We start from the raw sequence: 25,767 nt of genomic DNA on the forward strand, positions 1-25,767 counted from the left end.
TAATAATCTTCCAACTAAGTTTGTCCCTGGTGGTCTGACATGTCATCCACACAGCTCCTCACAGTGTTATTCCAGAGGGGCACCTCTCCTATCTGCCGTACCCCACTGGTCGGCAAGATGAATGATTCGAGTGTTGGCCTTACCTCCCAAGAGCAGGACGTTGTAACCAGCTTCTTGTGCTCGATCTGATACAGATGTAACCAAACTCACAAATACCCTTCCTTCCGATTTTGTAGCTGCAGCCAACTTCCCACTTCTAGTCTTTTCTGGGTAGGGTCAGTGCTGGCATGATCCGCCTGGCATCCTCACTTCAACCGATTCCTTTGCCATTAAATACTGACTTCAGGCTGAAGAAGAAGAAGATTTGAGCACGCAAATCTCAACTTCAGATCATCTCCATAACATTCCCTGGGTAGAAAATTTTTTTACTATCTGACTTGGTGTACCCGATGACTCCCTTTATTTTGGGTGTTTTTTTTTTTTTAATATTTTATTTACTTATTAGAGAGAGAGAGAGCACAAGCAGGGGGGTGAGGGTAGAGGGCGAAGAGACTCCCCACTGAGCAAGGAGCCCAATGCAGGGCTTGATCCCAGGACCCTGGGATCATGACCTGAGCCAAAGACAGACACTTAACCAACTGAGTCACCCAGCGTCCCCGATGACTCCCTTTAATCAGAAAGTTGTTCATTATGCTGGGTAAGTTTTCTCTATAAATACAAAATAGAATCAATAATACAGACATAAATATTTTAAATAGACATTTTTATATTTAAATATAAAGCACATACAGTGGACTGTGGGCCTTAATGACTTCAGCAATCAACTTTTCAAAAAGTTTTGGTTGCGTGCATTCTTAAGTTTTTCAAATGAATTGAGTCGAAAAATCCCAAAAAAGGAAGCATGCACTAGGCAATATTGACACTTCATTTCTATTTGATTAAACACCTAAAATTCTGAAAAATTCATGACCTATAAATATTAACTATGTACTCTCTGATCCCAAATATTTCAAAAAGTGAATTATTTGAGGCTGTAAAACTCTGTAGTCCTCTTTAATGAGTTGATTTATTTAGGAAGCTTATTATTTTAAAACATTTTTATATTTCTAAAACCAAGGATGCGTTTTGAAATCCATCAAGAATCAGATCTTGCTGAATTTACGTGACTAGCCAGGAAGAGAGGAAGGGAAAGAGGAAGAAGGAAATTTTAAAAAATCATTTTTTGAGGAGCACCTAACACCAGGAAATAAGAATAGTCCCACACGCCCTCTATGTATGACTGGATGGAAATGCTGGCAAATTAATTGAAAAAAAAATCCATACACACTTAGCAGCAACAACAAAATCCACTGATAATAAGCAACTTGCAATGAACATAAAAGCGAACTTGAGAGGATGGGCCGGTGGGGATGTCGGGGAGGGCGCCGTGCGCTTTGCTGCCTGGGGACCTCCCTGCAGGTGTTCCAAGGAGAGTGGGGACAAGGACTGGATTCAGAAAGCGTGGCAAAGTCACGGCTAGTTTTGTGTTTTAAATAGACTTTATTTTTTAGAGCGGTTTTAAGTTCACAGCAAAACAGAGTGTAGGGTGCAAAGATTTCCCGTGTACCCCACACCCATCTCCAGCACAGCACCCCCCACCATCAGCATCCCCCAGCAGAGGGGTGCATCTGTGACAGTCCATGAACTCCAGCGACACGTCACTGGCACCCACAATCCGTATTTCACATGGGGGTTCACTCTTGGTGTCGTATGCCCTGTGGGTTTTGACAAAAGTGTAATGACATGTGTCCATTATGACACCATATGCAATAGTTCCACTGCCCTAAAAATCCTCTTTGCTCCGCCTGTCCCCCTCTGTCCCCTCCCCTGACAGCCACTGATAGACTACCCCCATAGTTTTGCTTTTTCCAGAATGAACTCTAGTTGGAATCACACAGTATGAAGCCTTTTTTAGATTGGCTTCCTCCACTTAGTGATATGCAATGCGTAGGTAAAGTTTTCAAATGTAATTTAACAGTTGTAAATTTTTCGGTGGCTGTGAACAGCGGTTGATGACAACGAAGAATTGACAGACATCAGTAACTCTGGTGCTGGTATAACCCATCGGAGGCACCTGACGGGGCCTCCCTGCCGTGCGGTGCCTCCTCCGGGGCCACTCCAAGAAGTCCCACTTTTGGCCTCTGCTTTATCCTGGCCACAGACTTTCCTGTAACGGATCAACTCCTGTTTATAAAACTGCTCGTGTGGTTTCTCTGTCCACGCACCGTAGTTGTCGGGTGCCTGTGGGTGCTGGGAGCTCATGACAGAGCTCCTCGTCCTTGGCTGTGAGAGGAAGACAGGATTTCAGCTGTGTTCAATTCAAGACAGAGAGCATCCTAGGATCAGTGCAGGGGGAATTATCTAGAAAAAATGGATTTTTTTTTTTTTTTGAGCAATGAAAACCACAAAAGAGCGTAACACCTGTCCCTTCAGATAGGGACAAGGAAAGAACCGCACTTTAAATGCTAATTATCTGGGGAGAAAAATGTCCCTGGAGGCCTTATTTGGAGCAGCGGGAGGTCCCTGCTTCCCTAAGCTCTCCTGTGAAGACTGCAGAGAAGTCCCACCCAGGAGCGAGGCCCTGGCCTTTCCTCACAAGAGGAGGGTTCCATGGCCCTCAGTAATTAAGGCCTTTCAGCCTCCGTGGGAAGCACCGTCGACAAGGATTTTCTGGCTGTAGCTCTTTCTCTCACTCTAGGAAATTTTTAATTCCATCGTCCATATGTGTATGAGTCATTTCCGATGACAATAATTAGGGCGACAAGAAGCTAAAGGATGGCTAGGACAACTGGTGATTTTTTGGATGATGCTCCGGGTGGGCAAGAGAAAAAATCAGGCTCCAGAATCTCCTTCCTGGGACTTTGGGAAGGACCGTGCACCCGGCTCTGTGAGCTTTGGTGCAAGGATGCAACAGGCAGAGCCCTTCTTACCTCCTGATTTTACGTGACCCCAGGTAATGAGAAGAGAGGACAGAACTGCCTTCCTGACTAGGTCAGCCCAGCTCCCTGCGGAGTGTTTTGCTGAGGCTTTGGTGGGCGAGGAGACGCGCTGACGTGAGGATGAACAGCCCTACCCAGGAGAGCACGAGCCTCTCAGCATGCCCGTTATGTTGCACCAAAGCGAAGCAGAGACGTGCAAGACGTCCCCTTAGAACACTAGGAAATCATTGCTTAATTTAATTTACGCAAAATGCCAATTTTTACAAGTGTGGTCTTATCTAGAGAATATCACAGTGTTGGATGAGAACGTTTTATGGAATACTAGAGTCAGTAACGGGGCCCTCGAGTCCCCAGAACGAAGCCTGCAGAGAGCGATGCATTCCTCTATCTCCGAGAACGTGGCTTCTGGGAGAAAAAGCCAAATACTTCAGAGTCTCCTCCCAGTCGCCCCAAGTACTTTTCTTCCGTCTCCCTGAGACAGTTGGAGGTTTAAGACAAGCAGCGTTCTCTTGTATGTCACGGCGCTGCGGGCCTGGACGGGTGGCTCCTCAGTCCACTGGTGGCTGGGCTGGGCTGGTGGCTGGGAGCAGAGGGGGCGACCATGGATCCACTCACATGTCGGGGCCTCAGCAGGGAAAGCTACAAGGCTGGGCTCCCCTGGGACTGCAAGGTGGTGTCAGGGTCCTGGACTTCTTACGGGGCTGCTCAGGGCGCTCCCAGAGAGGCTGGTCCTGGAGAGTAGAAGCTTCGGGCTCAGTAAGGCCCGGGTGCTGCTCTGCCAGTGGGAGTATTTGCGGAGCCTGCGTTCAAGGGGCCCAGATCCAGACATCACCTCTCGGTGCGAGAAAAGCACCAAAGAACTTGCAGCAGTTTTTACAAGTCAGATTCCCTGTGATACAATTTACAGAAAGTGATAGAAACTCCCCCTTGTTAGTGTACAGTTGTATATGTTTTGATAAACACGCCACCCACAACCACAACCATGATGAGACAGACGATCTCTGTCACCCCCAAGCCCCCGCCGTGCTGCCCTCTGTACTCCCGAAGGGTTATATTTTCAGGGTGTATTTTTTTCTGTTCTTTTATTTGTAAGCTTTGTGTGTCTTTGCCTTAAAAGTGAGATTCTTTTAAACACCACACTGTTGGGTCCTGCTTTTCATCCAATAGCCCATCTTTTATGGGTATGTATACTGTTTACATGTTATGTGGCTTGACAAATGAGGTTAAAATCTATCATCTTGCCAATTGTTTTCTATTTGATCCCCCCCCCTTTTTTTTCCTTTTCTGTTCCTTTTGCCTGCCTGCTTTGGGATTAATTAGGTATTCTTATATTTATATATTTTCCCCACTCTTGCCTTATTTTAGATCTCTTTTCCAGACTCGTTTAGTGATTGCTCTGGAGTTTATAATATACATCCTTAATGAATCACAGTTTATCTTGAAGTTACCGCATGCATGATGTATGAGCCCCGTCAGGGCCTCCGGGGCCTCCTCCCCGTCTCTCGGGCTGTCAGGACCCCCCATTTCACACATGCCCATGCTACCAGTCCCGAAGGAATGCTACCTTTGTTGCTTTAAACAGTCAACTATATTTGAGAGTGAGTCAAAAATAAGAAAAGAAATATATTCTGCCTACCGTCATCTTACCTGTTTCTGGAAATCACTCATTTCTCTGCATAGGTCTGCAGCTCGGCTGTGCGTCTGATAGCACATTCCTCTAGCGTTCTTCACAGCACAGGGGTGCCGGGGGTGAATTCTCTCTGTCTCTGTCTTCCTGAAAATGCCTTTATGATGCTTTCCCGGGGCAAGAACCCTGGGACCCTAGATTTTCCCATCAGTACTTGAAACATAACACTCCGCTGCTCCTAGCTCACTTGGCTTCCGACGAGAAGGCCCTTGTAATTCGCTCCTGTGAGTCTCCGCAGTATTGAACTTGTCTGGCATCGGCAGCCTCCACACACTGCGTCCTCCGCTGCTGGCCCCCAGTCAGCCGCGAGCACGTCATTAGGAATTTTAGCTGAGTTTTCTCTACCCCGCTGTACGATGTCCCCCATCCTCTCTCCTGCTCCATCGCGGGTGAGCCGGCACTCACATGCTCTCCCCTCCAAGAAGCCCATCTTCTCTCAACATTCCAGACTACTCAGTGGCCCTGTTCACCTCTGCTTTCCTACGGGCTCAAGAGAAGTTAAGATTTTGCAGTTAGTTCAACTTCTTCATGTTCTCAGACGTGACGTTCTTCCCGGTGTTCTGTATGCGAGGCATTGTGACCCCCCTGGCCATTCTCTTTAATCCGCAAATGCAGAGTGGGGAAACGGACCATTCGCTCAGTGACTTGTGGAGGCAGGGACCCAGGAATATCGCAGCCGGAGTCCAGAGCAGACGGGAGAAGAGCGTGACTTGAAGAGTACACTTGAGGGGCTTGGGGGAATTTTATGCTTTTTTCACTTCTGCCTAACAAGATGAGCTTTTGAAGAAGAGAATAATGAGAGGCTTCGTTCTCTTTAACAGGACCATGCTCTGTCCCCTTGTGCTCTGTGCCAGGAGACTCTTGTCTTTATTTATTTACCTGGAGCCAAAGGATCCATTTGGCTTCTGTGTCTTATTTTTGAAACAAGCCCCTAAAGAACAAAGACTTTCTTTTGCAGAAAGTTGGATGTCACCGCCAGTGGGCTTGTCCCTTCCTTCGAAGCCGCAGAGGTCCTCGTCCTCCAACAGCTAGCCGTGTCACATCACTGCCTTTTTCAAAACACTTTGGATTCCCCATTGCCTGCTGTGTACGTTATCAACCACTGTGTTTGGCATAGGAGACTGTGCCCAAAGCGACCCACCCGTGTCCTCAGCCCAACTGCCCCCGTGTGCCCCATGTCTAGCATACTCACTGTTTTCTCACAGTACACCAGGGTTTTATAACACCAGGCCTTGCTCATTCTATCTTCCCAGTGGAGAAGGCCTTTTGCAAGGCCCTTCCCTCTTCAGACATCTGCCCTTTCTTCCAGACCTGGTCCAGGTGCCTCCCGACTGCAGCCTTCCATCTTTCCTTTGGCAGAGTCGGCTGCTTTGTCCTGGGCGTCCACTGCTCCGGAGAGCGATGTGCCTGTTTCGGCTGCATGAGTGTCTCCCCAAGATCGTGACTGCTGGAAGGCCATTTGGCAAGCGTATAGTGGTCAATGACAGAAAGACAAAATGGTGGTCCCTATTTAGCCTCCAAATGAATGAACTGTCCATATGGGAGGGGATGCTTTTTTTTTTTTTTTTTCCATATGAAGGATAAATGGGCTTGAAACATAGTGGTACCTAATGGAGGAGGGTGTCTCTCAGTGAAACCTTGCCTGGATCTCAAACACTGAGTAACTGAGAAACGAACCAGAGAAAGCTGTCATTAGCTATTTACCTGGAGATTCCTGGGAAAGCCTCACCCATGGGATGAGATGATCCGGTCCACTTTTCCGTCGATGCCTTAAAGAATTCTCCCGCAGAAAATGAGAAATAGCCCCAGTTCTTTTTCTTTGTAGTGCCACTATTAGCTTCCAGAAACATTCATCACACTTCCCTGTTCTCAATGCCGTAATGACCTGTGAATCATGAGTGGCAGCTAAGAGTTTCTTTTTCGTCTCTTCTCCCTACTGTGCCTCCTACCGTTTGTTTTGCTGTCTTCTGTGACCGCCTTGGAACAGTGCCTACTGCACCCCCACAGAATGTGCAGACAGAAGCTGTGAATTCCACAACCATCCAGTTCTTCTGGAACCCTCCACCTCAGCAGTTCATCAACGGCATCAACCAGGGATACAAGGTACACAGTCTTAGTTCAGAGCCCTGGGTGGCCATCCTGGTGTGTCATGGTCTTGTGACCAATGAGAAGGCTGCCCACTCCTCATTTCATGGAGAACCCATTGCATCAAGTTACCGAGTGTGTTAGCTTTGGTGGTGGTGGGAGGGCACCATTTATCCAAGGTCTTATCTGCTCTGCTGGTTCAGAAACTTAAAATAATAGTTTTCAAGTGGATGGTTCATACATAACAGAGCAATTTCTTTTGAAAAGAGCCATCCATTTTTAAATGAGCAGTGGAAAACCTATCTCGGTTGATTGGAATCAGCATTTGTACAAACCACATCTTCCTGGAGAAGAGTCCTCTCACAAGAGCTCAGACTGAGAACAAAGGGCGCTAGATACAAGGGAATGATATTTCTCTCCGGTAAAGATATTTACTCTCTCCCCACCTCAATTTCAGGGAGAGTTCTGTTCATAGAACCAAGACCAGTGAATTCAGGGCACCTACCTGGCCTGAATTAGAGGCAGAGATTCCCACTATCCAACCTCCCTCTGTCCTTCGCTACCAGAATGTTACCCTCATAGCTGTATTTGGATGCAGTCTCCAAAAGTGTAGTCTATCCTGCCTTCGAGATCAGCTTCTGGTTGGACTTGGGATCCCGTCTTGATGTAACCTACAGCATAGTCACTAATGGTCTGCAAGAGCAGGTGAACTCAGGGAAGATCTTTATGGAGAAAGGACTCCATGTGGTCTGCTTGAATTCTTGGTAATTTCAGATTCAAAGAGTATTATTTCCTAAGACACATGGTTCACTTTTATTCCCCATTTGGATTCAACTTACAAAAACACTTTTTTGTTTTCACTAGAAAGGCAGATGTAGCTAGAAATTTGCCCTGCCTTTTCTTTTCCTTTTCGATTCCCCAGAGGAATCTACACTCAGAAGCTTTTTTGAAAGAAAGTCATATTGATCAACCAAGATGATTTTGCCTCCTTGACTTTCCTGTCAAGTCTTATTGGCAAGACCAGAGCATTCACTCGATGGCTCAGTGTCAGTTTGATCTATATAAATACGCTTTGTGTCCCACAGCATGTCGACCTTCAAACCTAATTAACCCTGGAAATGTTTGGTGTCAAAGGAATTAAAAGTCACACTCATACATAATGTTGCCCAAACGTTAAAACAACTTCCCTTGGAATGTTTGCATATGTACTATATTTCTTCAAAATTGTAATCAACCTCCTAAAATTCTTTTCAGAAACCTAGTGTGACATAAATCGTAAATAATTAAGATTCGTTCCCATTGAATCAGGGGCTTCTTTTTGAGGCAGAGTAGGTTCCTATCTGGAAGAAAATATCTGTGTTCATGTTTCATTGACATTCGTGTTTATGTTTCATTGTACTGATTAAGTCAAATAAAGATGGCGTTGTCTTTATTGCCTAGTGTTAAAACACATTACGCTGTGAAACATCTTTAAGTGAAGAGAAAGTGAAGGTTTGAGGAGTGTCTATTATTCCAACATGGGTTAAAGTAGATATTTTATATGTACATGTATAAAATACATATAAATGTACATATTTGTGTTCAGTTATCTGTGGGATATCCTTTCGACTCCATATTTTTAAGTGGGATTATAAAATGTAGGATTTATGGAGTTTCTTACTCATGACTTTGCTTTCTTTGAAGATATATTGATTACAAAATAAAAATCTTGATACAGACGTGAGAGTGAAGATGTGCAGTTAAAAAGGATCTCTTTCTCAACCTGTCCCATCGCAGCTCCTCGCGTGGCCAGCTGAGGTCCCCGAGGCCACCACTGTGGTCACCATTGCACCAGATTTCCACGGAGTCCACCACGGGTATATAACGAACCTGAAGAAGTTCACTGCTTACCTCACCTCAGTTCTGTGTTTCACCACTCCAGGAGACGGGCCTCCAAGCACGCCTCAGCTCATATGGACTCACGAAGACAGTGAGTACTTGTCTGCCATGTGTCTTCTCAACAGTCAGAAGTCAGGTGTCAGGGAGGTCCAGACCACTGTCATATCCTGCACCAGGCAGGGACCAAGCAGGGTCACCAGGAACCTCCATGTCCTCAGAGTGTTTGCGGTCTGCACACCCTAGGGAGATAAGTCAGTGGAAAGTATTGGTAATGAGTGGTGGAAGGAGGTCCCTGGAATCGGAAGCCAGGTTAGCGGAAAGAGCTCAGAGGTCCAGAGAAACAGAGCCATGTGATCCACCTGTGGTCTTGCTGGACTTTTCTTCCCCCAGATTTCAAATTCCAGTCCCCTTACCTTCTTCTTTTATTTTTTTTTTGTTCTAGTATTTTCTTTTTTTTAATTTAAATTCAATTAATTAACATATAGTGTATTATTAGTTTCAGAGGTAGAGGTCAGCGATTCATCAGTCTTATATAACACTCTGTGCTCATTACGTCACGTGCCTTCCTTAATGTCCAATACCCAGTAACCCCATCCCCCCATGTCCCTCCCCTCCAGCAACCCTCAGTTGATTGCCTATGATTAAGAGTCTTTTATGGTATGTCTCCCTGTCTTATTTTTTCCTCTCTTTCCCTATGTTCATCTGTTTTGTTTAAGTTCCACATATGAGTGAGAGCATATGATAATTATCTTTCTCTGATTGAGTTACTTTGCTTAGCATAATATCCTCTAGTTCCATCCATGTTGCTGCAAATAGTAAGATTTCATTTTTTTGATGGCTGAGTAGTATTCCATTGTATATATGTACCACATCTTCTTTATCCATTCATCTGTCGATGGACATCTGGGCTCTTTCCATAGTTTGGCTATTGTGGACATTGCTGCTATCAACATTGGGGTGCAGGTGACCCTTTGGATCACTACATTTATATCTTTGGGGTAAATCCCTAGTAGTGCAATTGCTGCATCATAGGGTAGCTCTATTTTCAACTTTTTGAGGAACCTCCATACTGTTTTCCAGAGTGGCTGCACCAGTTTGCATTCCCACCAACAGCGTAGGAGGGTTCCCCTTTCTCTGCATCCTTGCAAACGTCTGTTGTTTCCTGACTTGTTAATTTTAGCCATTCGGACTGGTGTGAGATGGTATCTCATTGTGTTTTTGATTTGTATTTCCCTGATGCCAAGTAATAGCATTTTTTCATGTGTCTGTTGGCCATTTGGATATCTTCTTTGGAGAAATATCTGTTCATGTCTTCTGCCCATTTGTTGATTGGATTATTTGGTTTTGGGGTGTTGAGCTTAATAAGTTCTTTATAGATTTTAGATACTAGCCCTTTATCTGATAAGACATTTACAAATAGCTTCTCCCATTCTGTCGGTTATCTTTTGGTCTTGTGGACTCTCCTTTGCTGTGCAAAAGCTTTTTATCTTGATGAAGTCCCAATAGTTCATTTTTGCCTTTATTTCCCTTGCCTTCAGAGACGTGTCTAGCAAGAAGTCGCTGCGGCCAAGGTCATAGAGGTTGCTGCCTACGTTCTCATCTAGGATTTTGTTGGATTCCTGTCTCACATTTAGATCTTTTATCCATTTTGAGTATATTTTGTGTATGGTGTAAGGAAATGGTCCAGTTTCATTCTTCTGCATGTGGCTGTCCAATTTTCCCAGCACCATTTGTTGAAGAGACTGTTCTTTTGTCCATTGGGTATTCTTTCCTGCTTTGTCAAAGGTTAGTCGACCATAGAGTTGAAGGTCCATTTCTGGGTTTTTTACTCTGTTCCATTGATCTATGTGTCTGTTTTTGTGCCAGTACCGTAGTGTCTTGATGATGACAGCTTTGTAATAGAGCTTAAAGTCCAGAATTGTGACGCCTCCAGTTTTGGATTTCTGTTTCAACATTCCTTTGGCTATTCGGGATCTTTTCTGGTTCCATACAAATTTGGGGATTATTTGTTCCAGCTCTGTGAAAAAAGTGGATGGTATTTTGATAGGGATTGCACTGAATGTGTACATTGCTCTAGGTAGCATAGACATTTTAACAATATTTGTTCTTCCAATCCATGAGCATGGAACATTTTTCCATGTATTTATGTCTTCCTCAATTCCTTTCTTGAGTGTTCCATAGTTTTCTGAGTACAGATCCTTTGCCTCTTTGGCTAGGTTTATTCCTAGCTATCTTATAGTTTTGGGTGCAATTGTAAGTGGGATCAACTCCTTCATTTCCCTTTCTTCTGTCTCGCTGTTAGTGTATAGAAATGCAACTGATGTGGCGCCTGGGTGGCACAGCGGTTAAGCATCTGCCTTCGGCTCAGGGCGTGATCCCAGCGTTATGGGATCGAGCCCACATCAGGCTCCTCCGCTAGGAACCTGCTTCTTCTTCTCCCACTCCCCCTGCTTGTGTTCCCTCTCTCGCTGACTGTCTCTATCTCTGTCAAATAAATAAACAAAATCTTTAAAAAAAAAAAAAAAAAGAAAGAAATGCAACTGATTTCTGTGCATTGATTTTATATCCTGCCACTTTGCTGAATTCCTGTATGAATTCTAACAATTTTGGGGGGGAGTCTTTTGAGTTTTCCACATAGAGTATCATGTCATCTGCGGAGAGTGAGAGGTCAACTTCTTTGCTGATTTGAATGCCTTTTATTTCTTTTTCTTGTCTGATTGCTGAGGCTAGGAGTTCTAGTACTATGTTAAACAACAGCGTTGAGAGTGGACATCCTTCTCATGTTCCTGCCCTTAGGGGAAAAGCTCAGTTTTTCCCCACTGAGAATGATATTCACTGTGGGCTTTTTGTATATGGCTTTTATGATATTGAAATATGTTCTCTCTACCCCTACACTGTGAAGAGTTTTAATCCAGAAAGGATGCTGTATTTTGTCAAATGCTTTTTCTACATCTATTGAGAGGATCATATGATTCTTGTCCTTTCTTTTATTAATGTAGTGTATCATGTTGATTGATTTGAGGATGTTGAACCATCCCTGCAGCCCAGGAATAAATCCCACTTGGTCTTGGTGAATAATCCTTTTAACGTACTGTTGGATCCTATTGGCTAGTATATTGGTGAGAATTTTGGTATCCATGTTCATCAGGGATGTTAGTCTGTAATTCTCCTTTTTGGTGGGGTCGTTGTCTGGCTTTGGAATCAAGGTAATGCTGGCCTCAGAAAGAGTTTGGAAGTTTTCCTTCCATTTTGATTTTTGAAACAGCTTCAGAAGAATAGATATTAATTCTTCTTTAAATGTTTGGTAGAATTCCCCTGGGAAGCCATCCAGCCCTGGACTCTTATTTGTTGGGAGATTTTTGATTACTGCTTCAATGCCCTTGCTGGTTATGGGTCTGTTCGGGTTTTCTATTTCTTCCTGGCTCAGTTTTGGTAGTTTATATGTTTCTAGAAATGCATCCATTCCTTCCGGATTGCCTAATTTTTTGGCATATAGTTGCTCATAATATGTTCCTATGATTGTTTGTATTTCTTCAGTGTTGGTTGTAATCACTCCTCTTTCATTCATGATTTTATTTATTTGGGTCCTTTCCCCTTTTTTTTATAAGTCTGGCCAGGGGGTTATCAATCTTATTAATTCTTTCAAAGAACCAGCTCCTAGTTTCATTGATCTGTTCTACTCTTCTTTTGGTTTCTGTTTCATTGATTTCTACTCTGATCTTTGTTATTTCTCTTCTCCTGCTGGGCTTAGGCCTTATTTGCTGTTTTTTCTCCAGCTCCTTTAGGTGTAATGTTAGGTTGTGTATGAGGCCATTCTTGTTTCTTGAGAAAGGCTTGTATTGCTATATACTTTCCTCTTAGGACTGCCTTTGCTGCATCTCAAAGGTTTTGAACAGTTGTGTTTTCATTTTCATTTGTTTCCATGAATTTTTTAATTCTTTTATTTCCTGGCTGATGCATTCATTCTTTAGTAGGATGCTCTTTAGCCTCCATATATTTGAGTTTTTTCCAACTTTCCTCCTGTGATTGTGTTCCGGTTTCAATGCAGTGTGGTCTGGAAAATATTCAGGGAATGATCCCAATCTTTTGGTACCAGTTGAGACCTGATTTGTGACCCAGTATGTGATCTATTCTGGAGAATGTTCCATGTGCACTCGAGGGGAATGTGTGTTCTGTTGCTTTAGGATGGAATGCTCTGAATATATGTGTTAAGTCCATCTGGTCCATCGTGTCATTCAAAGCCCTTGTTTCCTTGTTGAGCTTCTGCTTAGATGATCTGTCCATTACAGTGAATGGAGTGTAAAGTCCCCTATTATTATTGTATTATTATCAATGTGTTTCTTTAATCTTATTACTTGCTTTATATAATTGGCTGCTCCCATGTTAGGGGCATAAATATTTACAATTGTTAGATCTTCTTATTGGATAGACCTTGTAATTATGATATAGTGTCCTTCCTCATCTTTTATTACAGTCTTTGGTTTAAAATCTAATTTGTCTGATATAAGGATTGTTACCCCAGCTTTCTTTTGATGTCCATTAGCATGATAAATTATTTTCCACCCCCTTACTTTCAATCTGGAGGTGTCTTTGGGTCTAGAATGAGTCTCTTGCAGACAGCATATTGATGGGTCTTGCTTTTTTAATCCAGTCTGATACCCTGTGTCTTTTGATTGGGGCATTTAGCCTATTTACATTCAGAGTAACTATTGAAAGATATGAATTTAGTGCCATTGTATTACCTGTAAAGTCACCATATCTGTATATTGTCTCTGTTCCTTTCTGGTCTATGTTTCTTTGGGGCTTTCTTTGCTTAAAGGATCCCCTTTAAGGGGATCTTGTAGGTCTGGTTTAGTGGTCACAAATTCTTTTAGCTTCTGTTTGTCCTGAAAGCTTTTTATCTCTCCTATTTTGAATGACAGCCTTGCTGGATAAAGTTTTCTTGGCTGCATATTTTTTTTTCATTTAGCACCCAGAATATATAATGCCGGACCTTTCTGGCCTGCCAGGTCTCTGTGGATAGGTCTGCTGCCAATCTAATGTTTCTACCCTTACAGGTTACCAACCTCTTGTCTCAAGCTGGTTTCAAGATTTTCTCTTTGTCTCTGAGATTTGCAAGCTTCACTGTTATATGTCTAGGTGTTGACCTATTTTTATTGATTTTCTCTTTGTCTCTGAGATTTGCAAGCTTCACTGTTATATGTCTAGGTGTTGACCTATTTTTATTGATTTTCTCTTTGTCTCTGAGATTTGCAAGCTTCACTGTTATATGTCTAGGTGTTGACCTATTTTTATTGATTTTGAGGAGGGTTCTCTGTGCCTCCTGGACTTGTATGACTGTTTTCTTCCCCAGATTAGGGACATTCTCTGCTATAATTTGCTCCAATATACCTTCTGCCTCCCCTTTCCTCTTCTTCTGGAATGATCCCGATTATTCTAATATTGTTTTGCTTTATGGTATCACTTATCTCTCAGCTTCTCCCCCTCGTGACCCAGTAGTTGTTTATCTCTCTTTTTCTCAGCTTCTTTATTTTCCATCATTTGGTCTTCTAGATCACTAATTCTCTCTTCTGCTTCTTTTATCCTAACAGTTAGAGCCTCCATTTTTTATTGCATCTCATTAATAGACTTTTTTATTTCAACTTGATTAGATTTTAGTTCTCTTATTTCTGCAGAAAGGGATTCTCTAGTGTCTTCTATGCTTTTTTCAAGCCCAGCTAGTACCTTTGTAATCATCATTCTGAACTCTAGTTCCGACATCCTACTTATGTCCATACTGATTAGGTCCCTGGCAGTCAGTACTGCCTCTTGTTCTCTTTTTTGAGGTGAGTTTTTCCAGCTTGTCATTCTGTGCAGAGAAGAATAGATGAACAAGAGAATAAAATACTAAAATGGCAACAACGACCCCAGAGAAATATACACTAAACAAATCAGAAGAGACCCAAAACTGAAAAAAATAAATAAATAAAAACCAAACCAAAAAAAAGAGAATATAATCAGATAGGTGAACAGAAGAGAGCAATACACTGGATCCTGTGTGTATTTGAGTTTGTTTGTTAGAAAACTAGATCCCAAAATTTTAAAGAAAGAAAAACTTATATACCTACAAAAATAAAATTAAATACATTGAAAGGATAGAATGTAACTGTAAAAATGAAAATTTAAAAAGACTTTAAAAAAGAAAAAAAGAGAGAATATGATCAGGCAGGTGAAGAGAACAGAGCAATACAGTAGATTCTAGGTGTATTTTGGTCTATTTGTTAGAAGAAACTGCATCCCAAAATTGTAAAGAAAGGAAAGCTTATATATATACAAAAATAAAATTAAATACAATGAAAGGGTAGAATGTAAGTGTAAATGAAAATTTAAAAAGATTTTTAAAAAAGAGTTGATAAAATAAGAAATTGGTTAAAAAAGGAAAGAGAAAAAAATTAAAATTGAAAGACTAAAGGGTTGTGGGGGGAAAAAAATACCATGAATTCTATATACTATTTTCCCCTAGCACTGGAGTTTTGTGGTTCTCTTTGACTGGTGACCTTGGTGTTGGCTGGGTGTTCTTGCTGATCTCCTGGGGGAGGGGCCTGTTGTGCTGATTCTCAGGTGTCTTTGCCCTGGGTGGAATGGCACCGCCCTTGGTCTGGGACCAGGCTAAGTAATCTACTCCAGTTTGCTCTATGTGCCTTTTGTTCCCTGAAGGCTTTCCACACAGCTTTAGAGGATTAAACCGAAAATGGCAGCCTCCCAATCCCCAGCCCTGGAGCGGAAAGTTCGGGGCCCCACTCCTCAGTGAACCATCCAGGAAAAGCAGTTAATCAGTCCTGTCTCCCTGGTCTCTGTCCACACTCCGTGCTCACCCAGCCTGTGACCGAGCATTTCTATCTCCGGCACATGTCCCTGCTTTGAGTCTCCAAACCCTGCAGACTCCTGCAGCGCCCACCCCTGCCGCTCCTCCCTGGGGAGGGAGGGGGGTCTTGCTGCAGTCCTGCCACTTGCTGGGCCCCTGCTCGGAGAGCAGTCACCCAACGGTGCCGTGGTTCACAGTATATGGTGATCCTGAGCTGAGAGCCCACTCCTGGGCTCACTGTTTGCAGCCAGCTTCCCCTTTCCAGTGCCTGGGAGCTCTGCCGCACTCAGGCACCCCTGGTCTTCCTGCGACCCGGGGATCCTGAGACCACACTGTCCCACCCAGTATTGTGGCCCACTTCACCACCTGAGCACCTTTCAGGCAGGGGTGTCCCTCACCAGAGTAGACTTCTCAGAGTTCTGAGTTTGCACTCTGTTGCTCTATCTCTTTCCAGTGCTGGCTGACCAAGGCTTCCTCCCCCCGCAGTTTATCTTCCCATATGTGGCCTCGGATTCGCTTCTCTGCACCTCCTACCTTGCAGAAAGTGGTCGTTTTCTATTTGTAGAATTGCAGCTATTCTTTTCTTAGATCTCTGGTGTTCGCAGGTGTTCAGAATGATTTGATAGCTATCTAGCTGAATTCCTGGGACCAGACAAAACTAAGGTCTCCTACTTCTGCACCATCTTGCCAGATCCCCTTACCCTCTTCTTGAACGCCCCGTCAGGCCTCCCAGCTACACCTTCCCCGATCCTCCCCGGGCATCTCAACCCAGCCCCTCTGAGCACCTTCACTTGACATCGTCCCCATATGCTCAGTTCAAACCAGCTCCTTCTCTGCACTCAGGCCAGCTGACACCTGTGGACAACATCATCTAGTGAAGCTCTCTGAGAAAATGACCACAGATGTGCACTGACACTTGAATACGGGAAGGTTCATTGCAGTTATTTGTAATTGGAAAAAAAGAAAGAAAAATATGCAAATGTTCCAGAGGGGTGTAATTTTTAAAATTATGGAATGGCAGTATGCTACATATTTTGTCATTATTAAAAAGCTTTTAGAGAAAATGGTCATGATCTAGTGTTAGGGGAAAAAATAATATGCAAAACTATAGGAGATCCAAATTTTATAAAAACATACTTGGATAAAACTACATGAGATGCCACAAAAGACCTTGAAAGAAACATGTCATAAATCTGAGTTGTTATCTCTATGTGCTGGGATCATGGGTATTTTCTACATTTTTGTTTGGATTTTGCCACATATTCTCGTCTCTACAGCGAGTACGTACTCTCTTTATAAGGAGAATTGAAACTAGTATAAGTTTAAGATAAGTCACCTGCGCTGCCACTTGTTGGTCCTCCAGCTTCCCTGTCCTGGCCGTGGGACTCTGGGTGTGGCCAGCCTCCTGTGCCACCGAGGGCACCGTGGCCCAGCCCTGCCCTCCTCCCCAAGGCCTCAGCTTCACTGTACTCCCCCCCCCCCGCTCCCATATCAGAGTCCTGTTATCACCCCAGTTCCTCTCTCAGAGGATGAAGTGTCTGACCGGTTGTCAGCCCACAAATACGCTCAGATCTCCCTCATCAGAAAATGGCAACTCTGCACCCACCCCGGCCCACTGAGTTCCTGGTGAGCTCACCTCCTTCCTGAAGAAGCTACTACTTGGACCCCTAACCTCTCAACTCCCCATAACCCTTAGCAGCCGCTTTCACCCCACCCCTGGACTGTGAGCACCTTACCAAGCATTCAGTTTTTTCAGCTGCCACGAATGCATCGAGCAATACAATTGTGTGGTTTCTCTTTTCAGCGAGTTATTGATACAGCAGATTGATTTTCAAATGTTGAACCAGACTTGCACATTTGGAGGAGATCCCACTTGGTCCTAGTTTGTAATTATTGTTTATGTTGCTGGATTTAGTTTGCTAATACTTTGTGGGAGATTTTTTGCATCCAGGTTGACAAGAGATATTGGTCTGCAGTTTTATTTTCCTGGATTTACCGTCTGTCTGGTTTAGTGTCAGGGCAATTCTGGCCTCATAAAGTAAGTTTGGAACTGTTCCCCCTCTTCTGCTTTTTTTTTTTCTTTAAGATTTATTTATTTAAGAGAGAAAGTGCATGAGTGGGGGGAGGGGTAGAGGGAGAGGGAGAATCCTAAGCAGACTCCCCGCTGAACACAGATCATGTCCTGAGCCGAAACCAAGAGTCAGGTGCTTGACTGACTGAGCCACCCAGGTTCCCCAGCCCCTTTTGGCTTTCTAGAAGAGATTGTGTAAAATTGGTATCAAGCCTTCTTTAAATGTTTGGTGGCATTTTCCAGTGAAATCCTCTGGGCCTGGGTGTTTCTTTTTTTTTTTCTTTTTTTTTTTTTTTAAGATTTTTTATTTATTTATTAGAGATAGAGACAGCCAGTGAGAGAAGGAACACAAGCAGGGGGAGTGGGAGAGGAAGAAGCAGGCTCATAGCGGAGGAGCCTGACGTGGGGCTCGATCCCATAACGCCAGGATCACGCCCTGAGCCGAAGGCAGACGCTTAACTGCTGTGCCACCCAGGTGCCCCTGGGCCTGGGTGTTTCTTTTGGGGGAGTGTTTTAATTATAAATTCAGTGTCTCCAATGGTTATCGTCCTATTCTGTTGTCTGCTTCATCTTGGTTGAGTGTTGGCAGTCTGTGATTTTTCGAGGAGCCGATCCTCTAAGTTGTTGAGTCTGTGTGTGTAACGCTGCTGGTAGTATTCCCTTCGTATCCTCCTGTGGCTGCAGGATATGTCATCATGTTCCTTGTTTCACCCCTGATATTGCTGATCTCTTTTTCCATTTCTGTCATTCTTCCCTAGATATTTGTCAATTTAATTGATTTTTTTTTTTGAGGAACCAGCTTCCTATTTCATTGCTTTCTCCATTGTTTTCTGATTTTCAGTTTCATTGATTTCTGCTGCTTATATTTTCTTCCTTCTGTTTGCTTTAGGTTTATTTTTTGGTCTTCCTTTTTTAATTTCTTGAGATAGGTACTTAAACTATTGATATGAGACTGTCCTCATTTCTTTTAGAAAGAGTTAATGCCATAAATTTTCCTCTCCACACTGCTTTAGCTGCATCCCACAGATTTTGATATATTGTGTTTCATTTTCACTCAGTTCTATGTACTTTTATTCCCTTTGAGACTTCCTGTTTGGCCCATGAATTATTTAGAAGTGTGCTATTTAGTTCCCCTGTGTTTGGAGATTTTCCTGTAGTCTCTCTGCTACTGATTCCTCACCTGGTTCCACTATGTCCAGAGAGCACACTGTACAATTTCAATTCCTTTAAGTTTATTGAAGTTTGCTTTATGGCCCAGCACATACTCAGTCTTGGTGAATGTTTCATGAGTGCTCGAAAAGAATAATGTGTATTCTGCTGTGAAACCTGCTTTTCAATTATAAATTGTATACACCACCGCCAACCAGAGTTTAGGATTAAAGGGAGAAGGTTGATCAAGTTTAGCTTTTCCGTTTAAAATATATGTATATATATATATGGCTGTCTCATCAAGTCTTGTTCCTGCTGTGATTATATTGTAATTAAGTGCTGATTGATCCATCCATCCATCCATCCATCCAACACAGAAACAAGTATGCACACTTACATTCGATGTCTGTGGAGCCCCTACTACGTGCAGGGTAGCCAACTGGGTGTTGAAAGGGCTGCAAAGATGAGCAGAGCCTCTGCCTGTAGAGCTTCTAGCCTAGTCAGACCGAGGGACGTGGGGACGTGGCTGAGGCCGGGCCACCGAGGAGGGACTTCTGGAGAAGTGGCTGCAGACGCCCAGTGAAGAGCATCTGGTTGAGGAATGTCGGGTATCAGGGGAGCCTTGTAGACGAGGTGGCAATGGACCTGAGAGAATGGCTGTGGGCATTCCAGGTGGAGGAAACCGCATCCATCCATAGCGGCAGGGAGAGTACGCAAGTGTGAGAGTGCGAGCAGGGTGTTTGGCAAGGCTGTGCTGCAGCGTGCGGGAGGGCCCAAGCCCCAGAAAACAAGAGTCGGAACAATCTCGACTGCTAAGCTCAGGCCCTCAGACAAACCCACAGAAGATTCTCCATGAGCGGTGTTATTTGAATCCATCCGTGTTTCGGAAGTTCTGTCTGGGATTGTGGGAGGACCCACTGGAGGTAAAGGTGAGGGAAGCTGGGAAGCAGGCACAAGACTAAGCCCACACCCATACTGTGGGGACCGCGTAAGGGGAGATGGATCCGCAAGACATGTCTCAGGGAATTTGGGGGCTCATTAATGGAGGGGTGCAAGGGATTATCTCGGAGGACTCAACATGCTTTGGTTTATGTGACTGCGTAGACGATGATGATGTGGGACACAGGTCTCGGGTGAGGACACCCCACCGACTTGGGGTGCACACAGTGTGTGGTGGCTGTGGGGCATCTGGGCCCATGTGTCCGAAGCGGATTTGGGAGTCCTTGCAATTCACGGTTGTGATCTTACTTTCCAAGGAAGGGTTAGGGAAGGTAATTGAATATGTGGTCTAACCACAGAGGGAAATACCTGAAATCCGTTCCGCCTCAGGCTCTCTGAGCTACAAGGTCCCCAGCAGTTAAAGCCACCTACGCAGATGACGTCTCCTTAGGGATCAGGGAGGCAAAGTGTGGGACAAGGGGGTTAAGAGAAGGGTGATGCCGCTGGGCTCTGGCCCAGTCGTGTGGCACTGAGGGTGCAGAGGGGGCGTGCAGGGGGCCCTCATGGGGTCTCGAAGGAGGAAGGAGCCTGGCTTGGATGAAGGGTACTTTCTGCACTCATCTGTAGGAAAGCACAACCCGGCCCCCTTCTGTGTGTAGATGGGGTGGGGAGGATGGTAGTGGGGTGAATGTTACAAGCACCCCCCATATAGCTCTTCATTATGTGGACATTTTCTTCTATTTCACTTATTCAAAGAAGAGGCCAGGGCCACGTCCAACAGGATATCAGACTTCACTTTTCAGAGGGTGTACTAAAAATGCAAAGTGGCAGAAGAAGGTAACTCCTTCCAAAGAAAAGAGATGACTCCTGGCTGCTATAAAAAAAAAAAAAAAAAGCAAGCCCAATTTTTGGCAGTTAAGCAAGCCGACAGGCATGGTGGAGAGACATCCCATTAAGCTCTGTGGCCAGGAAACAACCTTAAGTGCATTTTTGCCCACCATTAGTAGGTAAAAAGAGAAATTGGAAATTTCTTTCTGGGGAATTGAGAAAACTGGAAGTGATGTCATCGTTTTAGAATTTTTCTAACGGAGTCACAATTTTCGATAGCTATTGATGCTGTTCGGAGCGGGGACCGTGTCACGGGAAGGTTGAGGGAGGGCAGATGGCTCAGCCCGGCGGGTGCTGAGGCCTGCCCCCCCCCCGCCCCCGTGCTCTCCGGCTCAGGGCACCTCCCTTGGCTCCGCACCCCGCAGGCCTCCTTTTCCACAGCTCGGACTCGATAAGAACTGGGGGGTGGGGTAGGGAGGGGGGGCAACGCAGTAAAGAGGAAACAGAATATAAATTTTAAGCCGAGACATTGCCAGCTGGTTCCAGCAGAGCTAGAGGACAGCAGATTTGGGCAGGAATCCAAGAAGCAGAAACACAGAATATAAAAGGAGCAAAAAGCTTTCTTTGCTGCTCTATCGATCGAAGAAAGAACAAGTCCGTTCAAAAATCCGTCAGAATGTCTTTCTGAAAACTCAAACGTGGACAAGATGAGCTGGATTCAACAGCCACTCTATGTCACCGTCTTCCCGGCTCGGATAGTGCCCTTTGTCAGTGTTGAGCTTACCCGTAAAACGTCTTTTGGAAATTTCACCCAGATGGGTGTTATTTGCTGAGGCTGTTTCCATCTTTTTTCTTTTTTAACTAGAAGTTGTGTTAGGAAGCTTTGTCCAAGTGCCGCCGAGAAGCAGGTACCGAATCCGCCATCCATGCAAGCAAGACCCACAGTAGCCAGAGCAGGGGTGAGGCTTCTCTGTGGGGATGCCCCCAGCTCTGCTCTCTGGCAGGACAACCAGCACCCTTGTCTTCATGCTCTCCTGTTTCAAGCTGAAATATTGCGTGCGGTATGATTAAAAAGACCTCGGGGTAGCACATTCAGGGCCCGAGCAGGGGAGTCCCAAGGCAGGGGCGGCTCAGGAGGAGCCTGGTGTCCTCGCCAAGCACGGGACATGTGCTTAATCGGTCTCTGCTGAGCGAGTGGGTCCCTTGGCTCCTCCCCATTCTCCTTCTGTTTCTCCTTTGTCTCTGATTCTGCCCCTCCAGCCTCCTTGACCCGGTCCTTCTCCCTGACCCGGTCAAGTGTAGTCTCGAGTGTAGTCTTCAGAGTTGGGCCCGGGGAGGGGGAGGCCTGTGGGGCCTTGCAGAGCCAAGCAGAGCAGACCTGAGCCAGCAGCCCCACTAGCTGGAGGAAACGACCAACCGACCCACGCCCGGCTCCATCAGTGGTGGAGCCCCTCCCCGTCCCCTTCCCTCACCCCATCCCCACGCCGTCCCAGACTCCAGCCTCCCATAAAGCATTTCCTTTTCCCCACTGCCCCCCCCACACCCACCCCTGCAGAGCGGGGAAGGAAGCAGCCCTGTGAGAGGGCCCGCAGGCAGGGGCTCCTCGCCCTCACGGACCGGGCCTGGCCTTGCACACCAGAGCTGCAAAGCAGGCGAGGGGTCCAGGCAGAAGGCTCATCAGGGCCCCTGGATCTGAGCGTCCATGACCTTGGACTGCTCACCTCACGTGGGGCCTCTCGAACTTTTTCTCCGGGAGCTTTTTAAAGTGGCAGAAAGTTCATCTCAGAAATGACTTTGTGTTGGGATAGTAAGACAACTAGAAACTAAGAGTAGCAGCTAACGTCCGGGGACAGGCCTCCAACCCAGCAGCTCCTCGTTATCGCACGACACTGCGCCTCTGTCCTCCACAGCTGCACACAAAGAAATTCCTGGCAAAGGAGTGCATTGTTGCTGGAATTTCTCACAGCACCCTGCCCCACGAGGCCCCTCAGGGGGAGAGGGGGTGGAGGCGGGGAGCCTGGAGCTCTGGGTCAGGTCTGCGGGCGTGGCCCTGCGGCCAGGGGTGGGTGACCCTGGCTGCACAGAGCAGCAGGGACCCCACCCCAGCTGGACACTCGCTGCAAGGCATGTCTGGGGACACTGGGTGCCAGCCCCTGCTTTTCAGGACCCAGCCAGCCTGCTTGTTCTCATTATAGTAGATCAAAGAGAAGGAGAATGAGGTGTGTGTAAGTCTCTGCTCCCTGTCTTTGGTTCTCGGCATGGCTGGGATGTGGCCGAGAAAAACAATTTATGTGCCCAGAACCAGGATGCCTTTTACACCTTGAATTCCCTCACCTCTTCTGGGATTTTACTGGCATTTCCTTCAAGTTCGGCCTGCGGGCCCCAGCCCAGGCTCCCATTTCCCTTCCCTGGTTAGAACTTTCCACTCACATCTGACCCAAAGAGAGAAGGGGGCGCTCATGTAAACAGGTGATTTTATTTTATTTTTAATTGCTAGAACCAGGAGCTGTGGGACATCTGAGTTTCACGGAGATTCTGGACACATCCCTCAAGGTCAGCTGGCAGGAGCCTCTGGAGAAAAATGGCATCATTACAGGTTAGTATCCCTGTCTTTGGGAAAAATGAAAAACAAGTTCACCCCAACAAGGGAGATGGGCATCACTGTAAACAGCCCAGATGGCCAGGGGACGGGCGCTGGTGGCCTCTCTGGGAAGTGGACACGTCTGCCTGGCCATCAGCAGAGGGCCAAGGGCTCAGTCCCCACACCTGGCACCGCATGCCCCAGACCCCACCTCCCTGGGGGCATTTCCCTCCATGGGCCTCAGCCTCCGAGTCTTAACAAACCTCTAAAGCCTTTCATCGGGGAAAATCGGCATTTCATGGCACATCCCCTCAAACTCACCGTGCCCCCACGGTTCTCTTTGCGACGCGGCAAGGTTTGTGCCGATATCATGTCCCGTTGACAGAGGAAGCTGAGGCCCGGAGAGGCCCTCCTTCAGCACACGAGCACAGGATGCCAACCGGGTACAGACGCTTCACTGAAATGCTGCGATCAGGCAGCAGCCAGGTCCCTCCCTGCCCGAACCAGGGTGCCAGAGCAGAGCCCGGGCATCCTGGCTCCGGCTCCCCTGGTCCTCTGCCCAGCGCCCCCCGGGGACCTGAGGTGAGGACAGCCAGCCTGCAGGTCCACCAGAGAGACTCCTCTCAGGCTGCAGGTGTTTTTTGTGGGGCTTTGATGATTTTTTGGGAAAGAGAAGAGTTTTAACCTGAAAGGTTAAATTTAAATTTAAATTTAAATCTTGGCTTCAAAAAAAAAAAAACATTCTGGATGGCTTCGGCATCAGGGGAAGGTGGGAGCCTCGCCTTACCTCCTAGACCCTCCATTTCTTTGTGGGGCTGCAGGGAGGAGGCACTAGGGCCACAGCTGCCAGCGGCCCCATCCATTTCGTGAGCATTACTTGAAATGTCAAGCCAGCCGCTCGTGTTCCCACCACTCAGCCAGTGGGTCTGGGATATTCAGTCTGTGGCAGGCATTCTCTGGGACTCTGCCTGCAGCACCTCCTGTCACGTCTGGGCCTTCTGCCTCCGCCCTCTAAGCCTTCAGGGGGACCCAGCTCCTGAGCGAGTCATGTCCATCCTGCTTGTGAGTCCACTTAGAGCCTGGGCCTCGGGACTCAGGGCTCCTTCCCCCCACTGTGTCTGGACAGCAGCAGTGGCGGCCATGGGCACTTCCACGTGCCGGCACCTTAGTGTCACAGCTCAGCCCCACACAAAGCACCTCCTACAACCCCCACCTGAGACCGTGGGTGGTGCTGCCCCAGGGTCCCACGGCCAGCAGGGGACTGGGCCAGCACCTGGATGCGAGTGTCCATGTTCTGGCCTCTACATCCTCAGTGTGCCGGTGGTGGGATTCGAACCGTGCTCCTAACCCCAAACCGGAGAGAGTTTCCCATCTTCCTGCAGTCACAGCCTCTCGCCAAGTCTCTCAATGTACCCAGGGCCAAAGAAGCACCTGACAGCTGTTTCTGAGGTCACTTGGTGCAAACAACTGATTTATATGCTAACAATAGCTGTTTGAAATGAACTAAAAGAGCAGTATTTCCTTCTTCGAACAAGTAAGATGTGTGTTTCTGATGTTCCTGATGGGATCGGTCTCTGCCCACCTTCTTGAACGTGGGATCAGAGTGGGCCCCACCACCTTAATTTCCCACATCTGTCTTCATGCTGTATGTGCTCCTGTGTCACAGAAACCACCAGAAACTCAGCTTGGCAAAGACAGGATGTGTCCACAGACAGGCACATAGCACACCCTGACCCTGAACTTGGAAACAGGTCAGGCTCCAGCTCTCCATTGTCCCCCGGGGATGCAGGTGGGTGGTGCCCAGCATCACTGTGCCCCTGAGCTGTTTCTGGGGCTCGGGGCAGTGTCCTGGGTGCCCGAAGGCATAGCCTGGGGACTGAGTTCCTCCCCTAACTCCTCTTTTCTCTCCCATTAGTCAGGAAAGCTCCTGGTGCCAACCCCTCCCCCTTCTTGTCTGCAAAACACCGGGTAGTTGCCTTTGTTAGGCCAGAGCCCCCTACAGACCATGCAACAGAGGGCACCTGTCTCCCTGACTTTTAACCAGAGTACATGTGTGGGTCTGGTTCTGCCCTCAGATCTGATGCTTTGAAATACTCACCGTCAGTAATATAGTAACTCCAGGAAAGGGGAGAAGTCACTACTGGAACTGGACTGCAGGAGCCAGGATATGTATTCTGCAGTCTCTCAGCCCTTGATCGCCAGTGCGAGTGTGCAAAATCACAGAGGTCTCCTGCCCGCCGCCCGGAGCGGAGGAACCGAACGCAGTGGGGGATGGGCAGAAAAGGGAGCCCGTTTAGTTTGACTTTGCTTTAAGCCATACAGAGGGAGGAAAAAGCAAGCCAGGCAGTGCTAAGGAAAAGAAAAAAGCAAAATCACCAAAAGCGCATAGAGGGACACTGCCCTCGGAAGCAGAGTCTCCGGCAGACCCCTTGGGGACCGGTCGGTGCTGTGGCTGGAATGAAACCTGCGCTCCCCATCAACTTCAGAGGCGGGCGTCCGCGGCTGCCTGGTTGGCTGTGGGCATCACGACGGCCGAGCCTCAGAGACCTGGCTAGGGCTCCTGGGTAGACGTATGCACACGGAGACTTCCGTTCCTTCAGATACACATGCTCACACGGCACGCCTCACTCCTGGTGTAAATCTTCGGGGAAGCCCACAGGCACACGTCATCACCTGTGGTGAAGCAGAGCCAGCATTTCCCGGCTGAGCGGTGGTTGCCAATATTCC

At 46.5% G+C, this 25,767-nt stretch overlaps 1 protein-coding gene across 2 annotated transcripts in view; it reads left to right on the forward strand.

The window, feature by feature from the left end:
• The window catches only part of SDK1 (sidekick cell adhesion molecule 1), an 875,077-nt gene that overhangs the window by 700,753 nt on the left and 148,557 nt on the right, over positions 1 to 25,767 (forward strand). For both annotated transcript variants that reach the window (XM_045813352.2, XM_087866987.1), the window contains exons 18-20: positions 6,653 to 6,768; positions 8,527 to 8,719; positions 22,957 to 23,055. In XM_045813352.2, coding sequence (XP_045669308.2) covers positions 6,653 to 6,768; positions 8,527 to 8,719; positions 22,957 to 23,055 — 408 coding nt within the window. The remainder of the gene's footprint in view (positions 1 to 6,652; positions 6,769 to 8,526; positions 8,720 to 22,956; positions 23,056 to 25,767) is intronic.

The sequence above is a fragment of the Ursus americanus genome, chromosome 2 (genome assembly GCF_024610735.1).
Source record: "Ursus americanus isolate L20-20 chromosome 2, mUrsAme1.1.p, whole genome shotgun sequence".
NCBI lineage: Eukaryota > Metazoa > Chordata > Mammalia > Carnivora > Ursidae > Ursus > Ursus americanus.